This window comes from Diadema antillarum, unplaced genomic scaffold (assembly GCF_040938485.1).
Source record: "Diadema antillarum isolate AM-2024a unplaced genomic scaffold, OU_Dant_1.0 seq00001234_RagTag, whole genome shotgun sequence".
NCBI lineage: Eukaryota > Metazoa > Echinodermata > Echinoidea > Diadematoida > Diadematidae > Diadema > Diadema antillarum.
The window spans coordinates 1,270,502-1,293,742 of record NW_027272022.1 but is presented as its reverse complement, the minus strand read 5'-3'; the positions used below and the strand labels follow the sequence as shown (position 1 = coordinate 1,293,742).

At 38.4% G+C, this 23,241-nt stretch overlaps 1 protein-coding gene across 1 annotated transcript in view; it reads left to right on the top strand.

Annotated features, from left to right (window-relative positions):
* The first annotated feature begins 4,010 nt into the window (after positions 1–4,010).
* The window catches only part of LOC139745129 (glutamate receptor 2-like), a 34,468-nt gene continuing 15,237 nt past the window's right edge, over positions 4,011–23,241 (top strand). The window contains exons 1-8 of the mRNA XM_071655549.1: positions 4,011–4,095; positions 10,313–10,492; positions 15,826–16,080; positions 18,557–18,735; positions 19,296–19,349; positions 20,066–20,230; positions 21,424–21,612; positions 22,966–23,070. Coding sequence (XP_071511650.1) covers positions 4,011–4,095; positions 10,313–10,492; positions 15,826–16,080; positions 18,557–18,735; positions 19,296–19,349; positions 20,066–20,230; positions 21,424–21,612; positions 22,966–23,070 — 1,212 coding nt within the window. The remainder of the gene's footprint in view (positions 4,096–10,312; positions 10,493–15,825; positions 16,081–18,556; positions 18,736–19,295; positions 19,350–20,065; positions 20,231–21,423; positions 21,613–22,965; positions 23,071–23,241) is intronic.

Sequence of the window (23,241 nt, the reverse complement as noted above, 5' to 3'; positions counted from 1 at the left end):
AGAACTTTGATAATCATAATTTCCACAGCTGTAGTAAAAATCAAAATCATGAAAAAGAGTCACTCACTCCTAATCACATTTGACAGCAAGTATTTCCCAATTGAGTGTGTCAACTGGAGTGAGAGCATGGAAGGAGAAACGTTCTTGACAATCAAAATCATTTATAGACTTTATACCAGGCTGAACATGAGTTTAAGCAGAAAAAATATTGACCTTAATGTTGCTTCATGTCAGTTCAGTTTGACAGATTGCTAAGCTGGCATGTCAGAAACACACACAGAGAGAGAAGAACAGACAGAGAGAAAGAGAGAGAGAGAGAGAGAGAGTGGGAGACAGAGAGAGAAAGGGGGGGGGGGGAGAGCCTCTGATAATCAACTGGTTTAGGGAGACACATGCGTCAGCCAAAGTCTAACATTGTTCGTTTTGTGCTACATCCGAGAGGTACCTTAAACGCGTGCAATACAAAGATAAGGATATACGACATGTTGTGGTACAACTGGCGTTAGATACCAGCCAACCTTTTTTGTACTTTTATATTACCTCACGATAATTACGATTACCTGTCCGAAATGATTAGTGTTCTAATGAAGGGGAAATACCGCTGCTTTTGATTTGCCTTAAGTTTTCGATTTCTACGAAACAATTTGGATATTAATCTTTTCCAACAACTGCTAAAAGAGACATTTAACTGGAGAAAAGGCAAGTGGAGCAAAAAGAAATTTCAAAAGAACCTGTAAACGGATAGAAAACTTGCATTGTCCCAGATGAAATGCACGTGTAGTAATCTGAATTATCGGCCAAATAAAAACAAACACCAACAATGGGTGATGATGTAAGTGGAGTTTTGGAAAGCAAACAACAAAATTCAAAAGACTCATCAGTGGACGATCGTGTTAATTAGGTGTCGAAATGTTTTTTGATAGAAAGACGAAAGTGTGTGACAAAAGAAAGCAAAATCTGTGTGTATTTGATAGACTTGATATGTATCTTATTGAGATGAACAACGAGTTTTGTTTAAAAAAAAATATTATGCCAATACAGTTTATATTCACCTTGATGAAAGAGCAGCCAAGTATTATCTTTTTAAGAGTCAGCACAACCAAATGGTATCGTTACATTTTTTTAATTTACATTTGTTTCTTTTTTAATGTTGTATTTTCAATGTAACTGAAATATCGTTTAAGAATGTGGCCACTGCGATACACATTGGATGAGGAACATGATTATCGAGTGGTGCATAATGCATGTGTTTACGGCCTGTTTTACCATGACAATCGAAGTTGTTTTCAAATTTATATTTTGTACTTTAAGCTTTTAAGATATCATCTATCAATCTTTATGTATTTTTTTCATAGTGGGTTACATTGAATAAATTAATATTTTACAGTCATGCATCTTAGATGCATACATGAGGATGAATGTATTAGTAACACGATTAATTTGAGAAAATATAATGTCACTGTCGAACTTTATTTTCTTTAAGCAATGTCGTGTTGTAGATTGAAGGAATAAAGCTTTTTATTCATTTTGTATTAATCGTCATTGGTACTATCACGCGATTCGTCCTTCGGTTTTGTGTGAATCTGAAAGAAAATAATTAGCGGCTATAGCATCATGTTGCCAAAAAGAATGTGTAACAGTTTAAATAGCCGCAATCCATTTCGCCATTCTTTTTCTTTATTAAAACCCCTTGCGTTTCCCCGGTACGTCCCAAAGTAAGCGTCCTTCGTCTGCGAATGCCTGCGCAGGTGTTTTGAAACTACTCGTTATTTTAATTAGGCATTATGACATCACATTTTCCTCTATTGCATCATTTTGAACCTCTGAAAAAAGAATGTCATTCTATTTCACATTCAGCATTCATCATGAGAGAGGATGGTCCTAGAGATTGCTGACACAAAGAAAGTCAGACGAGGCGTTCTGATTATTAGTGTGTGTGTGTGTGTGTGTGTGTGTGTGTGTGTGTGTGTGTGTGTGTGTGTGTGTGTGTGTGTGTATGGGTGTGTGTCTGTGCCAAGGAGTAAACATATTTTTTTTTTGCGAAAATATATTGTCAACATAGATATCTACCCACATGAAGTACACTGATACTGTACAGAATTTCGTGCCACGTGATCAGACACTAGTTGGCGCTGTTTAATATAATTCTTCTGACAACATTAAACTGTACGCGTACGTGTCAAAAAAAAGTTTTGTTGTTTGTTTTTTATTCACAGTAATTGTTTGCTTCAATCCAACAAAAAGCTAAAACAAAATATAACGCATACATTTCACAAATTATGCTGTACAGTGGAAATATGTTTAGTACAAGATGAATCATAAAGTACATGCAGAATTAAAATAATGCATACAAACATACATACTTACATACATAGTAGACATACATACAGACACACATACTACTATCCATACAAACGTAATCATGCGCATGCATACAAAATGTATACGTATCATCATACACACGCGCACTGTGCACACATACAGCGTCGTGTCTGCGTTTGTGCGGCTTGCATGGTGCTCTTCTCAAAGTAATTAATAACAACATCACCAGACGATAAAACCACATTATTTCTTTGATTCCATTAAATTTTGTGTAGCTGTACATAAAATTGTTCAAATAAACCGACACTCATCCATGTCAAACACGCATTCACCTTTACAAATGTATCAATGCTGAACGTATATAGGGATCTGATCTATCTGCAATTCACGATCATTATACATCGCAACATTTTGATAAGGATCTCACCGAGCATTATGCAGAAACCCTGCACGGTAACTTCTTTCTCCAAGCTGAACGATCAGTTTATCCCCTTCCTGAATAATATGTCAGCCATGCTTATCAATATGCCCGTCTGCGGCCCTGCGCGAGAGACGCGAAATTGCGCGTTGAATAATTGATGAGCCGCCAGCGCGAGCGGGCCCCAGCGTGATTTGTGACGATTCCCCGGGAGAGGCGCCGGGGGTGAGATATATGGAGGCTACGTATAAGTGGAGCCCATCATTCACGCTTCAGTTAACCAAGGAAAAGAGAAACCAAAAACAAGAAGAAAAGGAAGACAAAACAAAATGAAATAAAGACAAAGGAAGGAGAGTGGGAAATAGAGGAGGAGAAAACGAGAGGTGAGAGAAAGTGACTGGAATAATTCGCATGATCACTTGCATAGACTGTAAAAGATCCTTCTCCCCTTTTCCGTCGCCGGCACTCACCCCGTACAGCGCTTTCCTCTTGTTGAATAGGACCTCACGCGGTTTTAAGCGGTTTGTCCTGTCTCAGTAGATATTTGCGTGTTTACGGCTTTCTTTGGAATAAAATGTCCATAAACTGCTAATCACAATCATAGCTGGTATTCCTGTTTCGCTGGTAGCATTTTAGAAAGTAAATGGAATTTTGAAACTAGGGAACTGATAAACCAAAAATCAGGATCATATTTTTATATAATTTTATTGCAAATTTTACTGAGGAAAGTGTCACTGATCGTTGGTTTGTTTGTTTGTTTGTTTGTTTGTTTGTTTTTTGCTTTTTTTTCAGAAGCATAGAACTTCTGACAGCAGGTTGTTGAAATATTGAGTACTTTTATCAATTGTGACTGTTACTGCGATTATCTATGAGAAAGCAGCGAAGGCGCCATTTTAGAGTACGCCCGCACGTTCCTCTTTCGACACACATTACCATGATGCAAGTCATGAAGGATCTATGATCTCATTGCTGCTAGACCCCACCCCCGCACCTTCGGATGTGACATCTGTAGAGGGCGAGGAGCCCACTGTCTCCGCGAAGGGGCATATGGGTTATACGCCCGTTAACATCTCAGACTCTCTTCCGCCGATGATGTTTCGACGGGGGTGAAGTATAGACCCCCGGCAGGATTTTCGAGGGGAAAGGGAGGAAAGGTCGTGTCGACACCTGGAACTTTGCATCGAAGGCTTGAGCAAAAGGTATCCAGGAGACCGGCACGCTTTGGATATCTTTAGCTTGTTGTTGTATCCCGTGCGACAGATAGACAACGATGAATCGACAATATATCTTGGGAGCGCTCGTCGTGGTGTTTGCAGTGTTGCCTGCTACGAAAGCAGCATACCAGATAGTGGTCCGTAAGTTTACACACACTTTATAAAGTCCTTACTAGCCATTGCTTATCTGAAATAAGTTAGAATGATACATACATAATAATTAAAATTTACACTAGATTGTTTGTCATTGTATGCATTCGCGACGGCATTGACGTCAAAGAGTAATCAATTTCCTGATGATCTCACCTCATGTGGGTCGCTTTATTATACATATATATATATATATATATATATATATATATATATATATTGTATATGTATATATATACATATATATTGTATATGTATATATATTGGTATAAGTTATGTACTATATAATGTATATATATATATATATATATATACATATATATATAATACATATACCAAAGATAATTACTGATAAATATGTTCCCTAAAACGGTTATCGATTATGTAAGAAAGCGCTGTTTCGTGCCACAAAACTTTTGTTTATTATTGCAGGCAGCTATACACCTTGCTCTCAAAATCAATTAAGGCTGCTTTATAAGTTAACCTGCTGGTTTGTTGTTGCTGTGATGATATGTATATGTATATATATATATATATATATATATATATATATATATATATATATAATACAGTTTCCCGTTTTGATGATGTATCACTAAGCACATTAAAACCTTGTTTTTCGTCAATTATACCCTATATGACTCAAGTTTCCTTGGGTCTTTTTTCCTAAATGTTTTTTTTTTTTAGTTATAAACAGCGTTGAGCCGAATGACATTTATCAATAGTCTTCTATTTATCATTTTAACACAAAACTCTCCTAATAATCACATAATCATCATTTAATTTACCCCCTCTAGAGTACATTATCGTCTTGATCAAACTTATTACTATTATCATTATCTACATTCTCTTAAGTTCATAAACGGCTGGGGTGTATGTGTGTATAGATTAAGCAAGCGAACTGACATCGCTGTGATCTTCAAAGTCTCAAGAAGTGAGAGGTAATGACCACACGACAAGAACAAGGCAGCTTGTTTATACCATCTCGCGCCCATTCACAGACAAACTTGGTACCGCCAAGCTCTTCTGAGAACCTTTGACTACGAGTAATTATTTGCCTTCAATACATGTCAGCGTACGGCTCAGTGATAAAGCATTCACGACCCTTGATGGCGCGGACGCTACCCGTACACTTTCCCGTCTCCAACCGCCTTACCCAACCATGTTTACTCCCCCTGGTATTCTCAATATTCGCTGCGCTACAAAAACTCATGAATATTTTGCAAGACTGGAGAACGGTCTGGCAAACTACAGCATTATAATACTTGAAGTTGCGCTCTCCGTTTACAGGATGCCAAATAATGATTACATTGGCCTTGATATCTAAAGAGGACAACTGGGATTGGATTAGGATGATGTATCATTTGGATGAAACTGCGCTCTTCTTTCTGAGAAGAGAGATGAAGTGCGCTGTGGAACTTGTGCGTGCTACTAACGTGATTATCGATAAGGGTATCGAAACTCTCCAACAGCGTAGAAGAGGATACACATTGATAATTATTGCTATCTTATACACATTATATGAGTTATTAGTGTGCGTTTTAAACACCAAACATTGCTTTCTCCCACCCTTTATCTACTCGAAACATTGACGGCCCTTGTCGAGTGTTTTCTTCTGCTCTATGTTCTGTCGTGGTCTGAACCCCCCCCCTCTCTATCTCCCCCTCCATTTCTTTCTTTCTTTTTCTTTCCCTCTCCCCCATTTCACTCGTTTAGATTTTCCATGGACAAAATGGCACGATATGTTTGTGAGATGGGATGTCTCTCAGTACAAAGTCATGTTCTCTTTCTCTTTTGACATGACGTTGAAGAATGTTAAAGTGATGGCGCCACATTTGACCTGAGAGAGGTTATAGTGTCCATCCCATCCCACGCCCAACCCCAATCCTCGGCCCCCAACACTCGGCCCCCAACCTCCAGCCCTCGTACCCACTCACAAAAAACAGCCACATTGTCAAGCAACTTATATAATGCGGTATCAAGAAATAGATCTCCTTATAGTTTTCAATTCAATTGAGATTTATTTCCATTCCATTCGTTCACTAAAAAGACACTTACAAAATGCGAAGTGTACATTGTACAATCATTATTTTATCATTTTCTAGAAAATTCATAATAAGAGTATGATGACGTATAATAAACTATACAAACAATTTAGTTTACAGGATATGCCTTGTGCATTGACAGGTTCTTGCCTATAAACGTGTCATTGCGCTTACATTTTTGTTTGTTTGTTTGCTCTTATCATTCTTAAATATACAGGGAATAGAACAATTTGACGTTTGATATAAACTCGAATTAAGTTTTTCCTATGCTTCTCTGAATGATTTTGCATCAAGAGTGTCTCACTAAAATAATTCAAGTCAACCAAATGAGTTACTTTAAAAAAATTAATACTAATGTGTGTATGATAGATATTACATTAACATCAGATATTTTATGATGAGCGATATTACCTTATTCGTTGCGCGCTAGCTTGTCTTAACTCTATCAACCACTGAAGATATTCGGCGCCATTTTGTCAGATGCTATTTTTCACCGCGTTGCTTTATTAATTATATAATGCTGGGGATCATAAAATTCAGAGCTCAATCAGTCATTCTCCTAAATGTTGCGAAGATTCTGACCAGAATCTGGTCTATTTTTTTCTCTCTCTCTTTCTCTTCAAGAGACCAGTTACCGAGTCTCCTCGCCGGCTATATACAGGGAACGATTATATTACAATGGCTTATGCAGTGCATTGCGTGTACCTTGCATTTTAACTCCACAGCATAATGTGAAGCCGTCGTCACCTACTCGTCTGTTCAAAAGGCACAAACACGCATTATTGATGGAGGTTTAGTCTCTCTCTCTTTACACAAACATAATGTGGATATTGTCAATATATTCTTAATGTAAGATGAGTGTATCTAAACACACACGCACACACACACACACACACCATAATTATAGATAAATAAATAAATAAATAAATAAATAAATAAAAAAATATATGTTTGTGTATATATATTTATATATCATATATATACATTTTTGTATATATATATATATATATATATATATATATATATACATATATACATGTATATATATCATATATAAATTATCATCAAATCTTGATTACGTCCAGGCACGTGTCATAGGCCTATGTGCATAATTTATGTGTGTGTGTGTGTGTAATAAGTGCAAGCGATCCATTTCTGGTCTTCTGAGGGATGCGGGAATTTTTGAGGTTTTCGTTTTGGTAAGTTATGAGTTCTTTTTTTTTTAATACTCCTAAATTAGATACAGTGAAAGCATTGTTTTCCAATGTGGTAGGTGCTTGCTTGAGAAAGGAAGTCAGTAATCTTTTACAGGTGCTGAAGCCCCCCCCCCCCCCCCTCACTTTTTTGACTCTTTTAGAACATGGGGAAAATTGGATAAAAAAGAAATGCAAAAAACACAAAGGTGTGATTCTTTGAGAGTTCCACCCTGAGATTCTTCACATCAGAATGGATGGGGGTACATAGTACATTGACCCTTGATCCCCATTGGCCCTCAGTAAAAAAAAAGATCAGCGGGCCTTGTTTTACAAGAAAGGAGTAGGAAGAGGAGGAGGAGTGCTAATTTGGAAAAAAAAGGAAACAAAGGGAATCAGATAAATCAAGAAAAACAGTGAGGAAAGAAGAAGATACAAGAAGTACCTTGGAAACAAGGAAAGTAACACGAGAATAGTTGCAAGTCATATCCTGAACATGTTGCATGAGATGCTTATCCACGGGCGTCTCACCATGTCTAATGATGATGCAAGGTGCCCCAAGGTGCCCAATGTAGTATTCGTTTATCCTTCTCTGGATTTACAGTCTACTTCGTTTTGTCATCTTCCTTCTATAATATAATGTAGCATGGCCACTGATGGTCCGATTCGATTTATTCCGCATGTGTCTTCGCTTCCGCAATTGTAAGCGTGTTAATGTATAGAGGCAGGTCCCAAAGCTTCTATGGTGTCCTTAAAGATGACTTTTGCCTCCAACTATCTCTCAACTCATTTTTTTTTTCTCTCTTGCTCCCTCTCTTCTTCTCCCCCTCCTTCTCCTTCTCCTCCTCCTCCTCTTGTTCTTGTTTGTGTTGTTGTTGTTGTTGTTGCTGTTCTTCTTCTTCTTCTTCTTCTTCTTCTTCTTCTTCTTCTTCTTCTTCTTCTTCCTCTTCTTCCATCTTCTCCCTCATCTGTGTCTTCTCAGTAACCCTCCCTTCTGCGTGGCTACTTTGCTGGTGTGAAGAAAAGAGAGAATTTTCAATGATTAGTTCATGAATACTTGATCATCCTTGGGGATATAGTAAACCCTCGCCCAGAGCGGGGTGCGTATCAGTTCAAGACAGTCGTAATTACGCGAGGAGAATTACCCCCCTTGATGGCGTACGCAAAGCGCACATAATCGCAGAGAGAAAGAGAGGGAATGGGGGGGGGGGGGGGGGGGCAACAGAGTATAATCTCACTTCAACGTTCACTGCGTTTTACACGTCGAGCAAGGATTCTTTGTTATTTTTTTCCACACCTGGTATGAACCATATCTCCGAGTGTAAACCGTGCGAACATTTTACCTAAACAAACTCACTCATTAAAACCAATACCATTGGACGGTGTAATATGGTGGTGGCAGACTTTGTTGATTATTGAAAAAAGTAACAAAAATATGTATTTCAATCCTCCTTAAAGTTCATCTGTCGCACTCAACCACTCTCTGGGGGTAAGGAAGATGTTAATCATGCTGGTCGCGCCTTTATCGAAAACTCTGCGCTCTAAAGGGAGCACGGGGATTCGGTGCACATCAAAGACACTTAACCTTCAGACGGAGGTCGTGTTTTTATTTTTTTTTTAATCAGTTGCTACTTGGCGTAACAACGAGTCCCTTCCGTTGTCATCGGGAACCATACAACTCATCCAGAATAAATAAATGAACGTAACATAAACAAGTACAATGCCGCAAGATTGAATCTTCGTATTCTTGATCGTGTATTAACCTAGCATTGATCAGCTGGTTATGCGTTTTTCTCTGGTGCTATAAGCGAAAAAGCGAAAACCTCTCTCACTCGCTCCCTCTTTATCTCCCACACATGCACACACTCATAAGCACAAACAGATACACACACAGATTTACAGGCAAACACACACAATCACAATCAGACACACAGACACACAGAGACTTGTTAATCGGGGTGGGGTTGTGGCGACTTCTTATCCCGTCCCTTGATATATACCATCAATGTTTTAAGAGAAATGCTAGCGTTAGTTGTGAAAACAAACTAAATATTAAAGTCACGCATCATTTTGCAATGAGCTTTGGGGTCTTGGGACCAGTATCAGCCGATGTGTAGTCACTGTCTCTATGCGAAAGGAGCCCTCAATGTGCAATCTGGACATTCGCTCACAGCAAACCTAATGACAGCTCGGCAGTGTTGCGACTGTAAATCAGCAAAGCATTCTATGTACACAAACGAAAATAAGCAAAATGGTGCTGGGAATTGTGAAACGTGATGTGACTGTGTGAAGAACATTCTGCTCTAGTTTTTTGGTCTACTGCAGGTAAACAAAATATTTCAAAATGCTGCCCCCTTTTGTTGTAATGGTGCATTTGATGCTTCAAGTAACATGAGAGATTAGAAATGAGTCCAATTTTTCTCTCCACGGCATGAGACAAATCTCAAGTGAAAGATGAAGCGAGTTTACCTTGTTCTCATGGAAGTGTTGCTAAAATCAAATAATTCATCATTCTGTATGTATTTCTGAATTAGTCGAGATCAATTACCCGCACGAATGTCGAAAAAGAGACACCGGTTTTACGGATTTAGAGCAGTATACAAGTTATCAACGACGATAACATCAATAAAGTGTTATGTGGTATGTGTTGTCCTGAAAATCATGGGATCAAACTTATGATATTGACATAATGTAGATAGATAGCCTTTTACGTCTAAAAAGCTATATTATGATCATAATAATCATTGTCATGACAAAACTCCGACAAACCGTTAACTGATGGAGCCTAACAGTTTGTCTCAAATAATAAGTCTATTCAATAACGAAATTCTCAGATGGAAGTTGATGGGGTTATAGCTCTTCATACTTTTCTTCCTTTTTTCCCCCTCAAATCGTCCTCTCTCTGCCCTTTACAAAAAACACCAACAAAAACAACAAACATACTGTTGCTGTCGATACATTATTTCGAAGGTGGAATCTACGACGAGAACTTGGCGCCACATGACCCGAAAGTCGTGGGCTTTCGTCGCGGCATCCTCCGTTACAACGTCCGCAGCAACGAGACGGACGACGCCCTCAACGCCCAGTTTCTCCTGCTCGGTATTGAGGACCGAGTCCAGATCAACAACAGCTATCATCTTACCAGCGCTAGTAAGTATATCTCCAAGATTTATTCTCCTACCAGTCTTATAATTATATACTCTGCAAACGATCATAATAATACGTTTCCTGCATTCATGACATTATCTGCTAAGTTTTAATATTGGATCCCGTGAGATTTTTGTGCCAAAATTAATTTTTTGGTTGTTGCAATCTTTGTCAGTTTTCAATTCAATTCAATTCAACTTTATTTTCACTTCCATAAAATAAACAAAGAAATTATATACATTGCATATGTACAGGATATTTGTAATACTTGCAGAACATAATTTGACAAGGTACATAAATATGAAAATGAGAAGTAGATGCTATTACATCTTTGTTAATATATACATAAAGCGTATAATACAAGTCAACCAAGGATGAGGATGTCGCCATTTTGAATTTCAAAATGGCCGCCATAGCAAGCTGCATTTTGACCCGTATCTCGTAATGTGAGCATTGTAGAAGGTTCAAGTTTGGGTGCAAAAAGCATGGTTGCGATGTCAGACTTCAGTCGGCACCACTGAAAGGATGACCAAGCAGACCTTTGTTGCTGTTTTTTTTCGCAAGCTTCTCTGAACAATGTTAATTGTACTTTTGGTATCTCCGTTTCCATGATGATGCAGTAAGCAGAGCAAAGATCCATTCGTAGAATGAAAATGTCAGTGCCTAGGGAATATATCTCTGATTTTCCAGTTGCTCTTCAAGTAGCACCTAGTACATGCAATGGAATGAGATTATCTACTTCTTCATTGTGAGTGACGGGTGAAAGCTCCCATGGCATCAATGATGAACCCTTTATTTCTTTTCTTATCTGTAAATGATGTGGTCTCTGTGTCAGATGGAATTGACTACTCAGTGTTTCAGCTTTCAGGCTGACTATTTTAGCTTTTTTTTTGTGGGTTTCTACGCCATGAATAAATGAACTTCAGGGGCGGATCTAGCTTTTTTCCAAGGGGGGGGGGTTGAGGGGCTGAGCTGGGTATTGCGAGGGAGCGTAGCGACCAAGCCCGAGCGAGCGAAGCGAGCGAGGGGGGGAGGGTGCGGGAGGGGGGTATCCCCCCTGCGACAGTAGGGAGATTTTTCATTTTTAGGGTTGCCAGCTTGCGATTTTAAGCATACTTGCATGCTCTATTTTTTATCTTTTTTGCCGACCCTGGCTCCGCGGTCCCTGGGTTTGTGATGTCCCAATGGCGATGCAGAGCATCGTCCACAAGGCGATGTCTGTGAGCCGCGTGGAGCCGCGTGGCGTCGCGCCGATTTTTTTTTTTTTTTTTTTTTTTTTTAGCTATTTGAACCCCGTAAGTGATGTTTTCCTGGCATCTACTAACGTAATGGAGAACATAAAAAGCAGTCCATGATATTACGTCTTATTAGAATAAGATCAAATAACAGTTTAAAACAGGCGCGCCGGAAGCAGTTTTGGATGGGGGGGGGGGGCAAACATTGGAGGGGGCTCAAGATTAGACCATGCATATGTTACACAATATACACATACACACACACACACACACGCACACGCACACATATCTATTATATATATATATATATATTATATATATATATATATATATATATATATATATGTATGTAAAGTGGCGTACGGTGGATCGAAACATGGGGGGGACCATAAAGTAATTTTGACGGTCTGTATGCTTGTGCGTGTGTGCGTGAGCAATAATGGGACTACAATACATTACGGAATGTGATACATTCAACAACGCAGTCATTGAGGAACATTGTACGTTTTCCTTACATGGATTATGGAATGACGGTGTGAAACGATCGACAAATTATATACTGTCAGCAACATAAGGTGAATGGCATAACAATAAAATGCGAGCGAGCGAAGCGAGCGAGCTTGAAAATTTTGATATTCTGCAGTTCCAAAACTGGAGTTTGGTAGCTATATATTTCGTCTTGGAAATAAATGGGAGCGCATCGGGCGCAACTGCTGGCAATTATTGGCAGCAACATTAGGAGAATGGCATAACGATTCAATGCGAGCGAGCGAAGCGAGCAAGCTTGAAAATTTTGACATTCTACAGTCTCAAAAAGGGGTTTGTAGCTACAGTATATCTTTCACTTTGGAAATTAATGGGGCGGCGCATCGGGTGCAACTGCTGGCAATTACTGGCAGCAACATTAGGAGAATGGCATAACGATTCAATGCGAGCGAGCAAAGCGAGCGAGCTTGAAAATGTTGACATGTTACAGTCCAAAAACTCCCTTTTGTAGCTATATCTTTCGCTTTGGAAATTAAATTGTATGCGTCTGGACATGAGAATTTTGACATTTTACAGTCCCAAAACTCCCGTTTGTAGCTATATCTTTCGCTTTGGAAATTAAGGGGGGGGGGGGCATCGGGCGCAACTGCTGGCAATTACTGGCAGTAACGTTAGGAGAGTGGCATAACGATTCAATGCGAGCGAGCGAAGCGAGCGAGCTTAAAAATTTTGACATGTTACAGTCCAAAAACTCCCGTTTGTAGCTATATCTTTCGCTTTGGAAATTAAATTGTATGCGTCTGGACATTATGGTGGCGTTTTCCTATGCACATTATATTTTTTACTTGGCAGCCCAAGGGGGGGGGGGGGTTAAACCCCCTAAACCCCCCCCCCCCCCGTAGATCCGCCACTGAACTTTTGTTAGTTAGAACCAAGAGAAGGCCATATGGGATGAAGAGTTAATTACAGAGAGCCTATACTTTACATTTGTATCATATAGCAATGACTGGATAAATACAGGTTTATCATTGCCAGTGATTAAAGATTACACTCCGTTGTAAATGGCATGGAATACAGAAAGCTACTTTTAAGCTCTTGTCAATACGATGACCACAGCTCGTCACTGATAACAAGCTGCTATTATCGTGAAAATCATTATAGACCATTGTTTACTCATGATTTTATACAAGCTGCTATTTTTTTTTTTCGGGCAATACATTAGCAAGGAATAATAAAAAGAGAAAAACAAACAATCGAAGATTAATTCACCTAACACTGAAATCAATTCACATTGGTATCTTGGCACCGTATATTGTTTTCATGTACACACGAGCATTTGTGCACTCGTGTGTTACAAGCATGCCGTCCACTAGATGGGTTTCAAATGTAGAAAATTCATGATCATGTTCTGCATCATTTATGGATGCAAACGTGAACCTTCCTGTTAGATCGCTGCAGTATGCTCAGAGAAGAGAGCGCGACATATTATCCGAGTAGGAGTATATGTCGGAGCCAAAAGACCCAGCGCTGTATGCGCGAAATTTGCGATGCGAATCGGCCTTCTGAAAATAACAGGAACTTTGATGAATTATTGATAGATCTGCCATCCCACGCATTCAGACAGGGTAATATCATCTATCTTTTCCGGACGCTCAGGCAACACAACAACTCTCCTCCTAAATTATCAGTAGGCAAAAGAAAAAGCGCTTATTCTTTTTTTTTTCTTCAAATTACACAATTACGCACCTCCAATTAAAACTCCACCAGGAGTATTTTGGAGGGGAAACTTCCAAGTACACAGATTGGATATTATCCAGTGTACGATTTTAAGATAATTTAAACATTTTTGTGAAAATTGTATTTTTCGATGACTGCGTACATGCATAGGGTAGTTCTTTTTAATGATAACATTTCAAAGCAATTATGATCAGTGCCAACAAATTTTACGCTAGGCTACGTTAGCGGTAAATGTTTGATTACGATCGCTGTGATCAACTCTAATTCAACTGGCGTATGCTTGAGTAGTTCGAGTAATCATAGAGCGGCCATCTTGAATTAATCGCACGTTCATGACACATTTGAGATTCACATCTGTGAAGCAGACTGGTAACCTTCAAAGGTAATATCCTGTACCCATAACATTAGGTAAGCAAAGTTAATTAGGTATACGATGTCATGCCAAGTATCTACTATTCTGAGAAAATGCTTTTTAACAGTCAGTTAAAACGCGTTTTCCCTCGGGGGTTTGTGATGCACAACTGAGAAAATGGATTAAAAAGATGAATGAATGAATGAATGAATGAATGAATGAATGAATGAATGAATAAATAAATAAATAAATGAACTGTCTACGGCATGATTCTACGATGTGTTACAATTTTGTTATTGCAGAGTGATATATTTTTGACGTGTTCTTTTTTTTCAGTTGTATGAAGAAGTTCAACTTACTTCACTATACAGACCAATACATTTCACTTATTGTGTTCAACAATGAATTATTCTAAAAGCTACGTGTCTACTAGACTAATTAATTCGGACGTTTGTGAATTCTCCATCTGTTCAAAAGAGAAGTTGAGGTCATTGTGCGTATCAGAGATCGCTTTGAAACTTATGTTGCTTTGTGCAATTATTGCATAATTATGTTTACACCAATTATTATGTTATAGAAAAAAATTCTATCAAACATAAAGATCCAGCCTCCAAAGTCAGTCGGTTCATTTTATCCAGTTACGTAAGGTGTGCAAATTTGTAAACAGACAACACGTAATCCAGGGACGATTAAAAAAAAAAAAAAACATGTTTCCCTTCACCATAACCTTCTTTTAAGAAAAGCATCACACATTAAGGATTTCTCTCACCTATCTTTCCTTCCCATCTTCTCTCGGGCCTGTCAGACTTGTAAAATTAAATTGTCTGAACTACTCCAATCACCTACGCCGAAGCCCGTCCGTGTGAATGTCAATTTATCACCTCATTTCATCATTTCTCGTAGTGTTGTATTCCTTGCGCTCAGATTAACGTATGTACTCTGCTTCATGTACGATAATAAAACAGAAGCCAACAAAGCAAAATCATTATCAAATCAAATCAAATCAAATCAAATCAAATCGCGCAACGGAAATAGAATGAAATCAAGGCTGCTGAAATAATAATCACATATTCATGTCACCTCTGTTGACCACATCACAAGAAAATGTCATAGTTGTCCTTTGTATAGATTATGAACACATGCATATATATATATATACACACACACATACACACAAACACAAAAAACTGTTACTGTCTATGCAGATTAAACTTGTGTGTGTGTGTGTGTGTGTGTGTGTGTGTGTGCGTGTGTGTGTGTGTGTGTGTGTGTGTGTAATGTAACGTGCCTGACAGATTTGGTTCGTTCATTCCAACTATTTTTTTTTTGCAGTACAACGAAGAACACTAATACGTTTATGCTCCTTCCAATATAAGAGAAATGACTCGATTTTGATACAGTAGTTCATGACATTCATATTAATTGATTGGTTCTGCTGAGAGAAAAGATACTCTGCGTGCATTGAAGCAAAAATATCTATCGCCTCCTTTATCCCCATCTCGTTAATTTGACTCAATTTTGATCAGTTTGTGAGGCCTTCGAGGACGGCCAGATGTTGATCACAGGCGACGGTCACCCAAGCACCATCCACAATGCCGCCTACGCCAGCACAGCGGTTCAAATCCCCTATTTCGTCACGGGTCTGGCCCCGCACGACCTCTATCCAGACTTCTCTTCGTCCTACCTGCTGTCCCTGCAGCCTCAGATCCTGGAGCCGCTTGTGGATTACATCACCTACTTCCGGTGGGACGAGCTTGCCTTCCTCTATGAGGGAGAAGAAGGTGAGTGTTTATTCCCTGTACGACTTGTTTTGTTTGTTTGTTTCATTTTCTATCTGAGAAGATGGCTGGATATCCCATGTTCGGCTACACTATAGCTGGTCTTCCATGGGTTCCAGTTGGATGTGAGGTGGGACCACTTCACCAAGACTTGTACCAAGACTACCCTCCTGGATGAAACACTTGGGAAGAATTAATAATGCCATTAAGCACAAAGCAACAACAACAACAAAAAAAAACAACAACAACAACAAAAATAATAACAACAACAACAAAAATAAGAATAACAACAACAACAGTAGCAACAACAACAACGACAACAACAATATAGTGATTTCTGGAAACTCGTGTTGTAAAAGGGCTGTGATTTGGCTCAGTCGGTATAGCGCGTTTGCCTCCAGATCCAAAGTACCGGGGTTAGATTCCCGAGTCTAACTGATCAATGCTACAGCCTGTATGTGTCATCATACCGTCCCCTCTATAGTAACAGGCAAAATATTCTGTCCCTCGGATAGGACATAAAATGAAGGTCCCATATTTTATGTGAGAGAGTCACAACTCATGCACGTAAAAGATCCCGCTTTTTTCATTCATTGCAAAGAGCAGGGTGCATAACCCGGTAGGTCCAGCCTTGCATCCAGGTGAACCCCATGGAAGACCAGCTTAGTGTAGCTGAAACAATCAAAATGGATTATGAAAACGTTATGAATCACTATGTCCCACGTGGTTTTGAAGAATAAAGTCAATCCACACGTACAGAATGGCAGAGGCTTCATAGGGATCTCAAGTATTTATGAAAGTTATGGAATTTTAATGATCCCTATATTTTTACGTTTATCGCACTTACATACTATAATTTGCAAGACTCTAATTGAACCAGTAAAAAAAAAACTTCCCCCATTTCTGTCATAAAATTAATCGGAATAAGCTGTATCTTCCCAATTACACTCTTGAAAAAGAGGTTGCAGTTACTATCAAATTCAGGGACACAAAAATATGATTTTGATATTTTTTTTATACCAAAAAAAAAAAAAGGTTGAGAGTTGGGATGTAATGATTATGTATACATCGCCTCCTCCAAATAGGTGTATTAAGTGAAAGCATAATAAACTTGTATAATGATAAAATTATTTATTTGATTCAACACGGGAAGGTTCATTCTGTATGAGCTGTTTTACAATGGTTCCGTGCAAAAAAATTACAATTCAAAATTATAAATGAATAAAGCGAATCAAAATATAATCAAAATAAAAAATATATCAATAAAGGAGAGTAAATGCAAAAAGAAAATACATCTTACAATCATATATACAAAGTCATAATAATGTAATGCAAGTAACTTGAATTGAAAATGAAATTAAAGGGAAAAATAAACAAAGCATGACGCTAAAACGGAACCATAATACTGTACATCCCCTACAAATTACGAAGCAATCAAATTCGTGAGGCAAGTACAGGCACACGGGCACACACACACACACATACATACATACACACACACATGCAAATATATATATATATATATATATATATATATATATATATATATATATTCATATGCATGCATCACACTTCCAACTCCGCGCTGTTGATTTCGCACACATACAGACACACAAAATACACGTTCATTTCATTGATGTGTTAATTATACACATATTAATATACTTTACACATAATACATGATATACCGATACCTATCATACCGGAGACATATGCCATTTATCAGTTGATTCCTTTATGTCATGTTTGTTAGTGATGCCCTTAAATCCATATCATTGAATACTAGATAACAGTGCGTTAGTCCGAAAGTTCGTAATTCCAAAAATGAGATAGAGTTTGTTATTCCGAAGTCGTGTTAATCAATGTTAGTGCTGAAAAACGAAATAAAGTTCGTAGTTCTGACTGCTCGTTCACTGCTAAAACGCACCTTAATTTCATTTTCGGATAAACGAACCTTCGGAATAAAGAACCCCATTCCATTTCCGTACTATTAAACCTTTGAAATATAACGAACATTCGAATACTGTGTATGTTGCAGCTTGGTCAAAGTGAATAGGAAACGGCATCTTATTACTAAAGCTAGGCTAACCATTACCATGATGCGATTTATCTACTTACGTTGCATCAATCATACTGGTACTGTCATGTTAAGATAAGAAAAATAATTGTCAGTAGATAGTGTGGGGGCGCTGTGGCATAGTGGATAAGACTCCCGACTCCTGATCCGAGGACCCGGGTTCGAATCCTGCCCAGTGCTTACATCCTTGGACAAGATGTTTTTATCCATAATGTCCCTCTCGACCCAGGTGTATAAATGGGTACCTGGCAACGCTAGGGTAATAATGATGGCAGGGCCCTCTGGTGGAGCAGTGGCAACACTGAAGAGGCTACCCTTGGTAAATTAGACCTTGTTATTATTATTATTATTATTATTATTATGAATCATGAGTTATGACAGAGAATGTCTAATCCTGCCCAGGGTTTCTCCGCTTGACCACCTTCCGAGACATGATCCGCCCACTAGGAGCTAAGATCATCCACCGACGCATTGACACCGTCCAGTCCGTCAACGAGACCTTGAATGAGATGAAGACGGTTGGCTACCATAGGCTCGTCTGTGACGCTGGCCTTCAGATTACTAGGACTGTTCTGAAACTGGTAGGGTTTTTTTCCTGACATATCCTCATCATAATATTGTCTTTGCTGGTTATTATTACAACCTTTTAAATACTGAGCTTTCAACTTTATGAAGTCAGTATTTCATAATCATGAATAAATGAAATTAAGTGGAATAAGACTGAAAGCGTAAATATCACCCATCATCACGAAATTTTGGTAAGGCATAGATTTCGTTCTGAATGATATTCATGATATTTTCGAATTTACCACATTCAAATCCCTTTACGCGTATATAACTCATCTCGCTATCATATTCGTGAGAATCTAACGCTACTGATATAATACTTAAAATTATTTTGTTCCATTTCATATATTTCTTTTGTGTTTGTAAGGTAAAACGTTACTACTATACAGCATGATTATCTCATGAAACTGATCTCTCCTTGGATTCTTTAGATGAAATTTGTCAAACTGTTCTCTCTCTCCCACCGTCTCTCTCTCTTTTATTAATTTCTTTTCCATTTCTTTTCTTTATTTTCAAATGTCATACTCGATAATTTGATTTGATTCACTCCCTTCTCTGTTTTTTGATACCAAAGGCTCTAGAACTGGAAATGGTCACCGCATCGTATCACATGATATTTCTCAACTTGGTAAGAACATTGATACCTACAAGCGAGTATTATTTTTTATCAATCTGGGCACGATTACAAGAAACATGCCATTTGGGTTGAGATACGTAAATGCAATTAAGTCAGAAGTGCGGGTTTTTTTAATAATAGGAGAACAATGTCCTGTTACAACATTAAAATGCGATACAGACTAAAAAAAAAATCACAATTTGATTGTTATGTTGACAATTATTGTTTTTAGATTCTTGTTAGTTCTTGGAAGCCATGTTTTTTCCACTCGTTATCAAATTTATATCAATTAAAGTCAAACTTTGTATGATAAATTCCGGAGCTTTCATGAATGTTTCTTTGTTTGTGTGTTTGTCTGGGGGGTGGGGGATCAGAGACACCTCGAAGAGGATATCATTTTTTGATGATTCAACAAAACAAATTTAATATCTCAATTGTCTGATTTCAATCAATGCGTCTTCTATTAAAAAAGAAAATGATAATTGTGATAAACGATCTGGTCGGACTCAAGAATTTTCAGCAACTTTCACATGAGCGCAGTATCATCATTATGATATCATTAGATTATAATTAGAGGGTAATGTAAAGTCTACTGATTTAAACCGCCTGGCTCAGCTTTCATTATTCAACTTTAAAACTTGAACGTCATTTCGAAGGCGTATGCGTTTGTGTGTGCATCCCAAGATCAATAAATTCTTCTTGTGCCTGTCATTGTACCTAACATAAAGGACTTAGATACCATCGATACCGCTGATATGTCATTTGGCGGCATGAATATCACCGGCTTTGCGCTCATCACCAACAAGAGCAGCGACGCCTACCGGGACCTGTTCGGCGATTGGTCCAACAAGTTCCGCGATTCCCACTCCCTCCTGGCCGAGGCAGAAGTCGGGGTAAGGAGAATCTGTCTTTATGTTCTTTCTTCCTACTTCGCCTCTTCCTCCTCCTTGCAGTTCTTCTTCTTTTGATAAGTGACGAAGCAATAACCAAACACAGGAATATGCAAACAAGCAAGCAGAAAAATACCCGTGATTTAATAAGTACATTCAACAAACAACAAACAAGGTGTTAATTGTACTCTTCGAAAGAAGTAAGATGACTGCGAATTACATTTTAAACTTACGACTGTATGGTTGAAATAAGACTATCTGTACTGAAAATGTGATTTATAAATAACTCTAAACTGCTGAATATTATCAGCCTCGTAATAATTGCAACGGATGCCACTCAACTGATGAAGACAAATGCACCCGTATACCCACTGCACGGCCACACAACCATAACAAGTACGCACAAATCGACAACTCTACAGACACAGCATGAACTTGCTGACACTAAAAAACACAGAATTTTACACACATACACACCAATGGACAAGTGCATTTCTTCGATAAGTTGAGTCTAAGTGCTTGGGACATTTAGAAAAGACAAAACTTTGGGAAGGAGCCCCTTGGAAAAAATACAAAAATCAAAAAAAAAAGAAAGGAGAGAAATGGATCTATCAGAGGGCCTATACGCACTATGATTAGATTCAATCATATTTGAACATGCCGTGTTCCTCATCATTAAACGCACTTTGTTTTGCTTAAAAGGGTTTGCAGTTTCATCTTGTGCTAGTGAGTTAAACTAGAGGGTCAAGGGGATAAAATAACGAATTAATGAAGACAAGAGAAGAAGTTGACAGATGAAGAAAATAATTATATGATATGAAGCTCATAGGTATCTACGTACGTTGTCCATAAAACAATTTTAATCATTAAGAAGTTTCGAACAGTCGCCCAGTACGAGCCATCTATCTATCATATCTATCTATCTATCTATCTATCTATCTATCTATCTATCTATCTATAGATCTATCTATCTATAGATCTATCTATCTATCTATCTATCTTTCTAATAGTATTATGCAAATGTTGCCTATTAATATTATTTTCTTTAGACAGTGTGAGGCGATACTTGCTTACGATCTCTGCTATCTATCTATCTATCTATCTATCTATCTATCTATCAATCAATCGATCTGTCTATCTAATATAATTATAGAAATAATGATATGTGTTGCCTATTCAATATTTTCTTTCGACAGTATGAGGCGATACTTGCCTACGATCTCTGCAATGTGGTCATCCAGGCGGCACGGCGCATGCGCGAGAATGGTGAGATGGTGTGGCAGCAGCAGGGTTCTCAGGCCCGGAGGAGGACGTGTTTCCCTAGTGACCAGAGTCGTTTTTACTCGTCTGCCATTGGCCCGAAGTTTTTGACCTACATCAAGTCGGTACGGTATCCTGGTCACGTTGGTTCCTTGTCGTATATTGACAAGTGTTTAAGGCATTTTTTTTCCAGGTTGAAAATCTGAGCTGCTTTGTTGTTCATGCTACCAGTGCATTTGAAATTGCGTGAACTGAAAGAAACAACTAAAGGTTGCAATTGATTGACAAACTACCCTACATTGATGTGAAAAATGAATTTCATCAATAATTTGAAATAAAAGTTTAGATTATCCCAGAACGTAAATAGCGTTAAAACTAAAGCACTTCGAATTCTGTTAACAGTAGTATCGTCCACGAATGCCTTCATGATTACACCTGTTCATCCTTGGCAGTTTCTTAGTCATCATTTCATATCATTTTACAGCTCAGTTTGCAGATATTAACAAATTATCAAATTCAGCAACAGATTTGTAGCCCACGGACCATTTTTTTTTTCTTTCAGCTAAAACACGTTTTGTTCTATATTTCTTGACTCCTTTCTGCCTTTTTGACGTCATGCTCACACGATAGTCATGCACACTAATGTTCTTGAAGAGCATGATTGTATTTGTTGTTGTTACTCAAGCGAAAGTGAGTGGGTGTTTGTGCGTGTGCAATTCGAATTACCACACACTTGGGGTGTTTTGTGTAACGTCGTGTATGCTAGAACATATGTTTACTGACGTTCTCAACGATTAGCTCTAAGGTTGTCTATGTGGTGTCTGGATTTTTGGCAGCTGCTCTCCCTCTCTCCCTCCGTCACTCCTACCTTCTTCTTCTCCTTCTCTTTCACACTCGCTCTTTTTCTCTCCCATTCGCACACACACACATACGCGTCTATGGTGGAAAACGAGGACCTGTTCTATCCCATAAGAATTTTACCACATAACCGAGGACCTGTGTGTCAGTAGGACTCTTGTCAACCGAGGACTCATTCGTATATTACCATCCAACCGAGGACTTATTACAATAATGCTAATCGAGGACCTACAAACATGTACCCCTTCATGCAAAAGCATACAAAAGCAGACTGTTTGGAATGGTCTGCATGCGTACCGAGGACGTCCTCGGTTCTCTGTGTGTCCTCAGTTTAAATGTAAAGTTCGAATGTGTGTCCTCGTTTTACACCATGGGTAAGTGCAAACAAACAGACACACACACACACACATACACACACACAAACAAACACTAACATCCATGTATTCATAAGTGCTTAATGTTGGATATTTTAGCCATTTCAAGATTGATAATGAACTCGATGTCACTGTGAACGTGATGTAAGAAGCTTGTTTCCACGCTGATCACGTGTAAAGCGATAGCAAACTAAATTTCATAATGTCTCCTCTTAAATCTTATTTTCAAATCACATTTTTTGTTAGACCGCGGTGAACATCCTGAGTGGCCGGATTCAGTTTGACGAGAAGGGAGCGAGAACGAATTACTCACTTCAGATCCTGGGACTACAGGGTGGGCGAATCGAGCAGGTAAAAATGAAAAAGATAAGGAAACAATGAAACATAGAAAATCAAACGAAAATATGTTTGTTTATGATCACAGTTATTATATTCATATAACTATATGATGTTTTATGTATACCTAGATCATTAAGGCTCGACACGATCATTTTTGTTTGGTGTTCCGACATCATTCCTGGT